The sequence below is a fragment of the Primulina eburnea genome, chromosome 2 (genome assembly GCF_022965805.1).
Source record: "Primulina eburnea isolate SZY01 chromosome 2, ASM2296580v1, whole genome shotgun sequence".
NCBI lineage: Eukaryota > Viridiplantae > Streptophyta > Magnoliopsida > Lamiales > Gesneriaceae > Primulina > Primulina eburnea.
In genome coordinates, this window is record NC_133102.1 from 3,821,711 (window position 1) to 3,835,288 (window position 13,578).

Below are 13,578 nucleotides of genomic sequence, written 5' to 3' on the forward strand. Positions count from 1 at the left end.
TAATTCGTCAAAACACATGGAGCTTATTAATGCATTTTTTTATTTCTGTTTTTTTAATAAAAAAATTTTATTTTAAGTTTTTGAAATTGAAAAACATAGATTAGAAACAAGGGTCCAATTGGTTGTGGATTCAATAAGTTTGATTGTAAATGTAGAATAGTTTTAAAATTTTTATAGTAAAATTTGTTTTTCATTTGAGTGGGTCTCATGTGAGACCGTCTCACGAATTCTAATATGTGAGACAGGTCAACCCTATCCATATTTACAATAAAAAATAATACTCTTAGCATAAAAAGTAATACATTTTCATGGATAACCCAAATAAGAGATCCGTCTCACAAATATGACCCGTGAGACCGTCTCACACAAGTTTTTGCCTTTTCATTTTGGCTTATCTGAAAATTTTAATTTGATTAATAAAAAACACTAAAACTCATTTGAAATCGTCTTGCATGTCAATTTTATGATACATATATTCAACCCAGACAATCCATGAAATTTATTTACTTTTTATGCTCGATATTTTTGTAAGAATATTCGCGCTTCAAAATATATATTTCCAATGAAAGCTTTTTCAGTTATTTATTTTTATTATTTAAAAAATCTAAACTTACATATTATCTATTCTATATATATTTTCTATATTTCTATAATATATCATACTATCTATAATATATTATTAAATTTGAAACAATTATAGTAATTAATTTTGTGTAATGATCTGTTTTTTATAAATTAAAAATACCAATTTTTTTCAAATCATAAAACATTTTATTTTACAATACAAATGTCATTAAAATAAAAAAAAAAATCATTTAATACAAAATTGATTTTAATATATATGCACGTTTTGCGCACGTGAAATGATAAGGGTAAACTCGTAATTTCACGAATCGCGGACTTCCATTCAATGATAATTGTCGTCGTCATTATAATCATAAATACTTACATTCATAATCCAATCTGTTCAAACGGAAACAGAAGAGAACAAGTAAACACAAACAAACAAGAAAAAAAAATTACCATACATATATATTAGCAGCGCCTGAAATCCAGAAAATATACGACTTTCTTCGTTTGATTCTCTGGTTCCCTTCGGAGGAATCAGAGGATCGTCCATTGGTCTCTTCCCACCTTCCCAAAATCTTGTTAATGTTCTTAGGCTTGCATATATATACATTTTTTCGTGTATATATATGCGCAAATATATTATATAACACGTCCTTCGAACGTTATTCAAATGGGTTTTTGAACAAAAGGGAATCGTCTGAAAAAGGTGGGATTTTTTTTTTGTTTGTAATATTTTTTAGAGTCTCGGGAAAATGGGGATGGCAGGAAGAGAAGGTGTGATGCGGGGGTGGCTTTATTTGATTCGTTTCAACCGTTTTGGGCTGCAATATTCACGTAAAAGATACTTCATTCTTCAAGATAACTGCCTCAAGAGCTTCAAGTCTATCCCTTCTTCAGATACAGAGGTGCATTTCTGTTTTTAATCGTTCTTTTCCTTTTTTATTTCATGATTTCGCTGGAAACATGCAAATATTATAATTAAGATGTGTGTGTGAGTTTTAAAAATGATGCAAGCATGTATGATAGGTGGACCAAGAATTTAGCACGAATTCCATTTATTTTGGGCGATTTTTTTCCCCAGGCTGCTCTATGTATATGTAAGGATTATGCATCCCTTATGTGTTGATTCCTATAAAATGATTTGGCTTTTCTTGATCGTGATTCGTGATAATTGAGAAAAAAATTCATGGTTTTGTATGATTTCTTTGTGTTTTGTGTATCTGCGTGTTGTGATAGCATAATATAGTTTTGTCTGATTTGTCCTTATTTTATTTTTGCATCTAATGATTGAAATAAAATAGTCCAAGCGACTTTCACTTTGTTGGAGTTAAATTTTGAATATATAATTTTCTATTTATTTGTGTTACAAATATCTCAACTTCTTTGTTTTAACAATTGGTTTGGTGTTACAAGGATAGTTACAATGGTTGCTGCATTACTCTTCCTATCTTTGACCAGCAAATAAGTACAAAGGAATCAATTAGATAATATTCTCAATTTATTTATCAGAAAGTTGGATATTCACAATGGACCACTTATTTGATATTAATTTCAACTGAAAGCATATCCGAACAGAGTTGATATCGATTATCTCGTGTTGTCTGTCGATTTATATTTGGGAGAACAAATAAAATTTGTTATCTGCCAGCATTTCTATAAGATTTCTTTTGGACTATGTTTGATTATTATATAAAGATCAAGGATTGTCAAATGTAGACAGCAAATTCGACTGAGGGTAATTAAATAAAGGAGTTTCCATATGAGGTTGAGAATTATATATTCATATCTTCCACTTCCTATATGGGGAAATAACGATGATTTCTATTTAGGTGAGTGAGTATCATTTCAATATGAAGTAATTGCGAGTAAAACAAAACAGGAGGGCACAATTTACCCTTTAAAAAATTGAACATGCAGATCACTCATTTTTCCAACGTGCTTCTCTTGTTTGACTGGGGAAAGATATCGCTCAACCATTGTTGGTTCCATTGCTGGCCACTTAGTCAACCATGGATCCTCTCGTAGTTCATTTTTTGTCCTTCATGAAATTTTGGTGCCATGCAACAAGTGTATAGAGAAAAAAATAGTGGATACTATTGCTAAGAGTGTATATCATCTTCTTTTGCTAATCCTGATCCTTTGCTTTTTTGTATGAATTGACCATTCTTGTAACAGGAGCCAGTGAGAAGTGCAATAATAGACTCCTGCATTCGTGTTACAGACAATGGAAGAGAGAGTCATCATATGAAAGTAAAATTAATTTTGGATGTGTAGGTAATCGTAAGCAAAGAGCAAAATTTGTATTACCTTTTATACTTATATGATTTATCTTGTAATGTACAGATTTTTTTTATTTTCACCCTTTACAATACTTCTAATCATAACGATCAGCTTAAGGTGAGCTCTCCATTCTGGATTATTTTAACTCTTCGAAGAAGACAAGACAATAGTAATGGCGAATGACCTTCACATTCTAAATTTTAATAGCTGGGGGCAACCAGTTCAGAAGAAGCTGCTAGGTGGATTCGTTCTTTGCAGGACACAGCTCTTGACCCTGTGACTAACTCAGATTATTCCAAAAGGAGATGGCAGCCTTTCAGGTGAGATTTCTCCAATTAAGTTACCTATAGCTTGAAAATATTCAGTTATGGAAATTTTGAGACTACTTTTGCCTAGGTATCTTGCCATTATCCTTGCACAATCTTGTTTTTTACCTTTGGCTTAACAGCTTAAGTGTTTCAAAGAGAATGACAAATAAAAGGTCTATCGACTGGACTTCAGCATCTTCTGAACATGTAAATGCCATGACTTCGGATGTAATTGGTCCTTCACCATGGAAAATATTTGGCTGTCATGATGGTAATTACTTGAATGTTTGGTTTTTTAATTGTCTTCTTTGGCAAAAGAAATTTTCTTATATTGCCTCTTTAGGATTGCGTCTCTTCAAGGAAGCAAATGACAGAGATTCCAATGGAAAGGTGGATTCCTTCTACTCATCTATGGTTGATCCCTTAGAGTTCATGACATGATTCCATTCTTTTTATTTGTTTTTGAATTTTTGTTTACAGCATTGGGACGATCACCCTGCCATAATGGCCGTTGGTGTGATTGATGGAGCTTCAGAAGTCGTTTTCCATACCCTTATGTCTCTTGGTACTTCAAAATCTGAGTAAGGCTCCCATATTTATTTTCCTTTTAGGAAAATTCCGCTATAAACATGGAAATATGAAGTTTCTTTTAAACTTTCTAAAAACACTTTATGAGATTGAAGGCGACTAAGATTTACCTATCATCTTCTACTTCTTTGTCTAATGAAATGTAGGCTAATTTTCTTGTGTTTTACTTCTTAAATGCTTTTGCAGATGGGATTTCTGTTTCTACAGGGGAAGTGTGATTGAGCATCTTGATGGTCATACAGATATAATACACATACAACTATATAATCATTGGTTACCATGGTCAGTCTTGTAACTTACAAGAATACATTTTAAAATATAATGCTATCACTAATCACATTTCCTTTTTCAGGGCAATGAAACGAAGAGATTTGCTGCTTCGCCGTTATTGGAGAAGGGAAGATGATGGCACATATGGTACTCCCTAAATCAGAAACTGATGTTATGAAGTTGATAGCTGTTAAAGCTGTAATTAAAGTTAAAGGGTAGTACCGATTATTATCATTTTGTCTCCATATTCTTGTATTGTGTCAAGTTTATGTTATTATAGACATGAACTTGATAAAAGTTAAAGCCATAGCTAAACTATTATTTTCATTTTCGTGTTCATGTTCTTGCATCTTGTTGAGTTTATGTTAATATACATGGACTTTATAATTCTATTGTTTTTGTTGCAGTGATTCTTTACCACTCTGTGATCCACAGAAAGTGTCCACCACAAAATGGATATGTTCGAGCTTGCCTTAAAAGTAATGTATGCCTTGAATTGGATTTGATGCAATATACGGAATGCGTGTCATCTAAAATTGATAGGTTGAGAACGAAAATGGATATCAAATCTTTGTATGTATTGATCATTTCAGTGTTTTTGTATTTTGTAATTGAGCAGGCGGTGGATATGTGATAACTCCTGCAATACAAGGTAAAGAATGTGTCATAAAACACATGCTCGCTGTCGATTGGAGGTTTTGGAAATCCCGTTTCAGGAAAGCATCTTCAAGATCAATAACTATCCGTATGCTTGGGAGGGTCGCAGGTGAAGTGCACATCTTATGTACATTTAAACAATACTTCTGACTGATTCTAAGTGGGTTTTCTTAATGGCAAGCATCGTTTTCTCACAATGCAGCCTTGAGAGAGATGTTCAGAGCTAAGGTAGGAAGTGCTACAAATGAGTTTTTATTGGGTGGGCTCGCAATGGAGGTTGGGATTCCTCAGAGTGAGAAGGAAGAGATCAAAACTGAAGTAAACATTAAAATGGTGGAGAAAATAATAGAAGACGAGGGATTGAAACTTCTTTCTGAAGCTTCGAGTCTTAAGGGACTAAATGATGCTGCTGATGAATTTTTCGATGTTCCTGAACCATTCGATGATGAGACATCAGATAATGGGTGGACTTCTGACACATCCCCAGAATTTTGTTACGTGGTATTTTATACACCTGTTCCTCATCTTGTTTTGAAAACTTTTCATTGGTGAAATATATTTATGACATGCTCTTTCAATCTGAAATGCTCAGGACATCTACCAGCCAAAATTGTCGTCTGCTGCTAATTTTGTGAAAAAATTGCATGATCTTGCAGGTTAGTCCATTTTAGAAGCAACTTACCATAACAAATATATGTGAAGTTAAAAAAATTAGAAATGACTTGAAATACATAATGTTTGCAGTCCAGAAAAAGGGCTATGTCGACTTGCAAGAACTGTCTTGGGGGGGAATTGTCTCATGCTGTTATGGAGCCACACTTCCAAAAGATTCATGCTTCAACATGCCCTGTAGTTGGGCAGCTGCTGATCCTTCATCCTTCCTCGTCCGTGGTGATAATTATCTCGAAGACCGTCAAAAGGTCACATCTTGATATCTTTTATTCACTTCATTCATATACTCTATTCTAAGATCATGAAATAGTTGTATTTATATAATTTCATTTCACATGATCATGATTAAAATCTCCTGGAAAACACTTTATTTTGTTAGATTAAGGCGAAGGGCACATTGATGCAAATGGTTGCTGCAGATTGGCTAAGATCCGACAAGCGTGAAGATGATCTTGCTGGTCGTCCTGGAGGCATTGTTCAGGTTTCAGTTATAGATTTTTTTATCTTCTAATCTTGACTCCTTGAACTTCTGAATTGTTTATACTTGCAACACAAACTTTATAAAAACGATAATCTCATTTTGGCATGAATGGTTCATAGAAAGGTGCCTTTAACCCTCGTTTAGTAAACACTAACACATACATGTATAAAGAGAAAGTCTAACATCAAATTTTAATTAACAAATATGCAGAAATATGCAGATAGGGGAGGTCCAGAATTCTTTTTTGTCATGAACATACAGGTAGATCTTACTTCTTTTCTTTGATACTTCCCATGTTCCTGATGATCTCAAATTTAAAGTATATGTGTTCCATCTGCGACTAAATCAGGTTCCTGGTACAACAATGTACAATCTGGCGTTATATTACATGTTAAAAACACCCCTAAATGAAACGCCCTTGTTGGAGCGTTTTGTCAATGGAGATGATGCTTTTAGGAACTCAAGATTCAAGCTTATACCATACATTTCAAAGGTTCTTTTGTAGCGATGCTGCTTTTCTTTTTTCAGTTTTATAAATTTTTCACCTTTATCCTTTAAAGTCAAATATTTTGAATCTGTCTCCCTGTAAAACTTTTTCTGCATGATACAAAATAGGATGAGGCTTACATTTGAAGTGATTATGCAGGGATCTTGGATAGTAAAACAGAGTGTTGGTAAAAAATCTTGTTTGCTCGGGCAAGCGCTTGAAGTGAATTATTATCGAGGAAAAAACTACTTGGAGGTATCACATACTAAATGAGGATGAGCCTTTTGTTATGTTGAGTTAAAAACATCCACATCTTTAAAATGAAATGTTCAAATTTTCAGCTGGATATCAATGTTGGCTCATCGACAGTGGCAAGAGGAGTCGTTAGCCTCGTTCTTGGTTACTTGAGCAATCTTGTGATAGAAATGGCATTTTTGATACAGGTAAAACAGCAGTACTGACAACTAGGTTTATGTTAGGAAGCAACAAAGGTCTCCAGTGTCTTGCCAGCCTATCAATACAGGAGTGATCAAACTATATGTTCTATAAGATTTGAATATATTATCACAGTGATTTATTTATTTTAAGTACAACACCATTAAATGTCTTACGGTTTATATTATTACTTAGTGCACACATACCTCTCCCCCCCACCCCCACCCCCCCCCCCCCCCATGTTTTATAAACCTTTGAAAAAGCACGAAATCACTCGCTGTTTCCCTGGATCAAATATCTGGTTTTGCCCCTTTCATTTTCTATGAATTTAAAGCAGTCTATGATAAAAATGATGAAGGGTTGTGCATGATGTTATCATGCAAACATATGATGGTGGATCTTATCCTTTTTGTGAAGATTCTGTGGTTGACTCTTGGTTTAAATTGTTTGATGGTGTTTGTTTTGAACTTACAGGGTAACACTCAAGAGGAGTTGCCGGAAGTCCTCCTTGGAACGTGCCGACTGAATCATCTAGACGCAGCAAAGTCGGTTTCGACTGACTCTATACGTATCATCTAGTCGAGCCACATAAAAGAACTCTGACTATGAACGTAGATGAAGGAAGAGAGAACCTCAAACTGATGTATTCTAACTTAGTCTCATTAGTTTGAGGCATTGGAGTCATAGGTGGGGGGCTAAATTTTGTAGAGTGAAAATGATTCATGAAGATTTCATATTAATTCTTATTGTAACTACGGAAAAACCTTTGATTCTTTAAATAAATGAAATAAGATATTGTAATTAACAAAGATAATATTTTATTTTATCTACGTATAAATGTTAAGAGTAGGTCTCATGACCGTCTCATGGATCACAATATGTGAGACAGGTCAATCCTACTCATATTCACAATAAAAAATAATACTCTTAGCATAAAAAGTAATACTTTTTCATGGATTATCCAACTAAAGATCTGTCTCACAAAATACAACCCATGAAACCGTCTCACACAAGTTTTTGTCAAATGCAAATATGAATCATATTATTTTATCAGTTTCTGTTCATACATAATTCATTGATACTTGTTACATTATTAAAAAGAATGTAGATAGTGATATCGTATTCCTAAGTTCTGATTTTTAACTTTTTTAAAGAATTTTGATGGGATATTTTCAATTGATCATAGAGTTGAAAAATATTTTTTTTCCATATTATCTTCTAAAATAAAAGTTACGAGTTAAGGTACTTCAATATCTTAGGACGTGTACAACGTGCGAAGAAGACCTAATTTCTCGATGTCGCATGAGGATTGGCGAGCCTCGCGTGGATTCTTTATGCGCAGTGAAGCCCTCGTGTAATTTTTATTTATTTATTTAAAAAAAATCATTTTTTTTAAATAAAATATGACCAAATCAAACGGTAATTGATAACAATTTTTTTTAAAAAAAATTAAAATTAATTTAATAATAAAATATTTTAAAAAATATATAAAAGAGTGAATAAGTTGATTTGACTGATGTTGATCAATGATCAAGATCATCTTAGCCTTTAAAAATTTAAAAAATAGAAAAATCATTAGAAAAATTAAAAAATCGAAAAAATAATTGCATAAAAATCTTCAATGGCTAGTAATGGCTATATTCTTCAATCTCCTTTAAATTCACTTCAAAACAGCTTCAAAAAATCAAACTTCTAGTACTTTCATTCTGAAAACAATTCAATTTTTTTTCATACGATTAAAAAATTTCACGCACAATTTGTTTCAAATGATGTACGAGAGTTATTTTCCTTCAAGAACTTGATCGAACATATTTAGAATTTACATGATGATGAGTAATTAATTATGTGTATTTTTATATTTATATATGGTATTTTTTTAACTTAGTTTTTAAAATTATGTCTAAGTTTTTAAATTTTAGTTATATGTAATTTTAAATTTTTTCAATTATTTGTAATTTTATTTTTTGTTTAAATATTTATAAATGTAATAAAATAAAAAATTAATCTTTCAACTTCATCTCATTCTTACTGATCATAAAATAAAATTATCCTAAAGCTATCAATTTCATCAAATAAACGTCCTCAGACCAGTGAATATTTCAACGCTGTTATCCAAGGAGACTTGAACATTACTACTGACTACAGTGAAAAGGGTGACGGTAAACTAATTCCATTGCAAATTGCAATGAAGCGAGAATCTTTAACCCACCAGCCATGGAACCTTTCTCATTCATTACTTCCCATTTTCAAATTTATCCTCTATGTGTACAATAACTCAATAAACAGAATAACAGGTAGACACATTGTGCACATACATACACCCTACATGTAAGTACTGTAGAGTTTCAGAGAAAGTAGTGATGGAGGAATAGTAGCATAGAGGTTTTGGTTCTTTTTCTTTTTTCTTTTTTACCTTTACGGCATTTTGGAGTTCTGTGTTTCTTGTTTCAGACCTGCCCTTTTGGCTTTCTTGGGAATTGTGGAGTTGACAAAGGATTCTGCACATTTTCTTGGGCATTTTGTGGAGTTTGAGCACTGTATTTGTCTCTATTTTTTTTAATCTAGGTGCAGTGACAAAATTTATTACAAAACTGTAACGCTCTGAAATTTGGGATATGATTGGCTTTTTATGACCAAAATTGTCGATTTTTGTGTCCTCTCTTCCACTTTTGGGTTTTCTATGGCCCCCCTTTTGCTGGCAGAGTAGAAGAAGGTTGAGAAATTGGTGAATGTGTGGATCTTTTTGCTCTTTTCTCAAGGAATTGTTTAAAGTTTGAACTTTGAATCTTTATTATCGCAAGTTATTTTCGAAATGAGTCCATTCAAACTACTCGTCTTTTTTTTTTTTGCAGTTTCTTTCCTGTGAGTAACCTTTCTTGATAATTGTCATATTTAGCTTAATTATCACTTGAATTTTGCTCAAATTGACCATTTTCAGAAATAATTACTTTAAAATTTTCCTGGCTAAGTTCATTGTTCCTGTGTTTACTTACCATCTCCATCCCATTCTCTAGCACCAAATTAGTCTATTACAGTCTTAAATTTTTAAGGTTTGCTCATTATTTTGGTTTTTCCCAGAATCCCACCAAATAATAATAGTAATATTTCCAGATTTTGTTCCATAATTCTGCATTTTGGCATTAAATTTCTCTTTCTTGTTTGGTTTTTGCTGAAAAATAACATTTTTTTAGCATGGCACCGTCTATACAATCCCTTATTCACATTTACTTCAGATGAACTGTATGTATTCATCTCATTTTCCAACTTTTCATGTTTATTTTGCATATTATTTCAAGTGTCCTCGGTTGTGTTTTTTGTTATTATGGACCAGAATCCAAAATTGCTTTACGCCTAAAGCTTATCCTTTCTGCTAATATGCGCCTGGGACCCCATCTCCCCATAAGCTGGCAAGCATGATTTGGCTAGCTCGTAGCGTCATCACACCAGCAAAGTCCCCTTCATGGCCCCTCTAATCCACATCATGCGCACACTAGCATCGAGCCCCATTCCTAAATTCTCTTGATCATTCCATGCATTTACTTGGCTTAGAATATATTATATTACACAGCGTGTATATTCTTGTATAAGCTGTATCCCAACTTCTTCTCATCTCCATTCTTTTTTTTTTTGCCAGAAAAGTTCTGTCAGAGTAGAGTGATGGAATCAAATTTCATGGATGAGATTGACTGCACAACCTTCTTTGAACAAGTTGATGAATTGATAGAATTCCCACCTGAAAATGAGTCCGGTGGTGTGAATTTCGAAACTTCTTGTGACTCCAAGGATATCCCAAGCATCTGGAACAGCGCTTTGCTGGAGAAAACCGACCGTTGCACCGCCCCACCTGACCTCTCCGCGGAGCTCTTTGTTCCGGTGAGCATAGACCTTATCACATGATTCCCATCAGTTTTAACGGATCTTGAAATGGCATTCGGGGACACTCTAGTCCAATCATGTGTGATATGTGTTAATGAAGCGAACTTGTTATTACCATGTTGATTTTACATAAATCCAACGACAAATTTTTTTTGGCAAATTGTCTTTGTCAGAATGCAACATCAAGCTGAAATCTCACCATTTTATGTACTTCATCTCTGACCTTGTTAAATGGTGGGACGTGTGTGTGTTAAGTTTGAAGATAAACAAATACACATACAAACATGTATGAAAGTTTCAAATATGTAGTTTAGATTAGCTGATCCACTTAATACAACAAGATTACATTTTGTGTGATGAATGTTTATTACAGGTATTGTATTTGAATTTTGTGACAATGGTTTAGAACGATTAGAAGCTGAACAAAGTGAGTTTAGCTTCTTAGTGAAGATAAAATGGATCGACTATTTTTAGTTTTCGCCACCTTTTGGCTTGTAAGGTGTTTATGCATTACATGCACAGGATGTTTGTTTCTTGAATCTCCTCTGATTTCTCAGTACGAAGACATTGTGCAACTTGAATGGCTTTCGACGTTTGTGGAGGAGTCGTTTTCTGGTGGAGGCGGGTCGACCATGGGAAAAGAGGTCTCGTGCATCAACACCGGGCCGCCGCATAAACATTTCCAATCCCCTAGCCCTGTTTCTATTCAGGATAGCAACAGCTCTTTTTCTGGGGAGGAAACTACACCTCCCGACACAAATCACCGTGGTACACAACGAGCTCGAACCAAACGCCCTCGGCCTGTGACTTCCAATACAAGGGATGCCATTCGACTCATCTCCCCTGCATCCTCCTCCACCGAGTTGACACCGATGAAAAGGGTCTTGAAACCTGTTGGATTGGAACCGAACCGAAAACAGAAACCAACAGATGCACATCGGGTCCCTCCACCTGTACCAGTTAAGAAATGCTTGCATTGTGAAATCACCAAGACTCCTCAATGGAGGGCTGGTCCCATGGGCCCGAAAACGCTTTGCAATGCTTGTGGTGTTCGCCACAAGTCGGGTCGTCTCTTCCCCCAGTACCGACCGGCTGCTAGCCCCACATTCCTTCCATCTCTCCACTCAAATTCCCACAAGAAAGTGATGGAGATGAGAAGCAACGTCGTCCCAAAACACAGCAACTATAAAAACTGCTACTAATCTTGTTGCTCCAAAACACGAGCTTGTTCCTGATTGTTTGGCATAGTATGTCTAGCTTCAGTCAGTTCTTCATGCTCGTTTCAATCGATTTTCTTGGACTATTAGTGATTTGTTCAGTAATGTAATGGATATTTGAGTGTCGTTTAGATGGTAGAAAGAGTGTAGGCAGTTGTGGTTTTATAGGCCAAGGTTAGGAGTAGTGATGAACTTTGCAATTACAGTTCTTCTCTACTCGGGTCAGCTTGTCTTTGCAGTCGATGCTACTTGTAGGGATTCTTGAATGGTGATGAGTATGAATCTGCTCATTTCATTTGATTGATGCTTAGATTTTAGAATATATGATATTCATTAGACGACTTTCTCATTCAATTTTGGGTTTTAGTCCAGTTTTTCGAAGTTTGGTTTTGGTACAATGACTTTTAATTTTCGGTTATTCTGCTCCAATTATTGACGTGAGATCCGACAAGTCTTGTGTCAAAATTTTCCGGTGACATCATCAATTTGATCAAAATAATCGAAATTAAAAGTTAGTTTACAGAAATCAAACTTTCAAAACTTAATCGACCAAAATCTAAAATTGAACAAGTCAGTGGATCAGAAAAATCAACAGTGACATTTTGCTAACTTCAGTCAAAATTCAGATGAAACAAAGATATGTAATCAATTAATTTGTCATTTCGCACCAAACAGTGCTTTATATTATGTTATTTTTTACTTGAATTTGTATTCCGAAAACTACAGCTCCGTCATGGAAACAATTGAGGTATCTTGTCATTTATTTGTATGGGATAGTTGATGTCGGATATAGCAATATCTATTTTTAAATTTTAAAATGTGTGGGACATATAAACAATTTAAGCACAAAAAATCTTATGATATCGTCTCATGAGTCAATTTTTTTTATATAAAAAAAAATTATTATTTTTCACCATGATCATGGATCAGATTCACATATAAGTTAGTGAGATTCACATATTCATTTTAAAAAATAAGGCTATCGATCACTTTTTATAAAATTGAGATTTTTTATATAAATAATTAAATGTTAGTACATATATTTTAATATATTTACGTGCTGGGTCATTCGTTCCATTAGTTCCAGTACCGGATCAAATCCAGAATTTGTCAAGTCTTGTGGTGGGACTGGGGTTGATTAATAGGTTTAACGGTTATGGGCCATACAAGTATGATATGGCCCAAACATTAGGCCCAACATTTCTGGCTTAATAGACATCGCGCATAGTGAAACATCAAAAGGTTCATTTAAATTAAAAAAAAAATCGATATTAAATCGGAGATTTTCTTATTTGGTTGGTTCGTCTTGTAACTAATGACATTTTAGATATTCAATAAATTACAAGCATTGACCTTCAAAAAAAATCGGTATTAAAATTTTCCATTCAAACACGACCTAATATTATCTTCTATGTATCGTTCCTCCAAAAAATATACAAAAATTGAACAGTATAATTTCTGTCTTTTAATTGGATCTTATTGCATTTTAATAACTATCCAGTCGCTAAAAAAAATTATAATTCTGATAATCCTCCATTGAGAGAGAAAATTTGTGATTTATTATCTAGATTTGAATTTCTTGGTGTTGCCTATAACATACTCAATCATGTATTTTTTTTGTCTATTGATCGACAATATTACCAAAACTAAATATATACAAGTTACATGTGGCGTGAATATAATTTTCTATATTGAAATATATACGAGCGATAGTAGTTTTCTTATGAGACTGGTCGA

The 13,578-nt window shown here is 33.8% G+C and overlaps 2 protein-coding genes across 4 annotated transcripts; both read left to right on the plus strand.

The window, feature by feature from the left end:
* The first annotated feature begins 978 nt into the window (after positions 1-978).
* Positions 979-7,349, plus strand: LOC140820840 (protein ENHANCED DISEASE RESISTANCE 2-like). Its single transcript, XM_073181205.1, has 20 exons — positions 979-1,475; positions 2,746-2,820; positions 2,914-2,967; positions 3,058-3,170; positions 3,299-3,429; positions 3,502-3,548; positions 3,639-3,739; positions 3,933-4,028; positions 4,099-4,163; positions 4,424-4,495; positions 4,636-4,782; positions 4,876-5,174; positions 5,266-5,329; positions 5,418-5,593; positions 5,725-5,826; positions 6,037-6,087; positions 6,176-6,319; positions 6,473-6,568; positions 6,655-6,756; positions 7,223-7,349. The coding sequence occupies exons 1-20, from the start codon at positions 1,323-1,325 to the stop codon at positions 7,325-7,327; spliced, it is 2,193 nt and encodes a 730-aa protein (XP_073037306.1). The 5' UTR covers positions 979-1,322; the 3' UTR covers positions 7,328-7,349.
* A 1,493-nt stretch (positions 7,350-8,842) lies between these two features.
* LOC140820848 (GATA transcription factor 8-like) lies at positions 8,843-12,195 on the plus strand. 3 transcript variants are annotated; one of them, XM_073181219.1, is made up of 4 exons: positions 8,843-9,130; positions 9,200-9,473; positions 10,383-10,621; positions 11,182-12,195. In XM_073181219.1, the coding sequence occupies exons 3-4, from the start codon at positions 10,406-10,408 to the stop codon at positions 11,824-11,826; spliced, it is 861 nt and encodes a 286-aa protein (XP_073037320.1). In that variant the 5' UTR covers positions 8,843-9,130; positions 9,200-9,473; positions 10,383-10,405; the 3' UTR covers positions 11,827-12,195. The 3 variants fall into 3 exon arrangements, with proteins under 3 accessions (XP_073037320.1, XP_073037328.1, XP_073037312.1); XM_073181227.1 differs by having other exon boundaries at positions 8,843-9,042; XM_073181211.1 differs by having other exon boundaries at positions 8,843-9,473.
* The last annotated feature ends 1,383 nt before the right edge of the window (positions 12,196-13,578 follow it).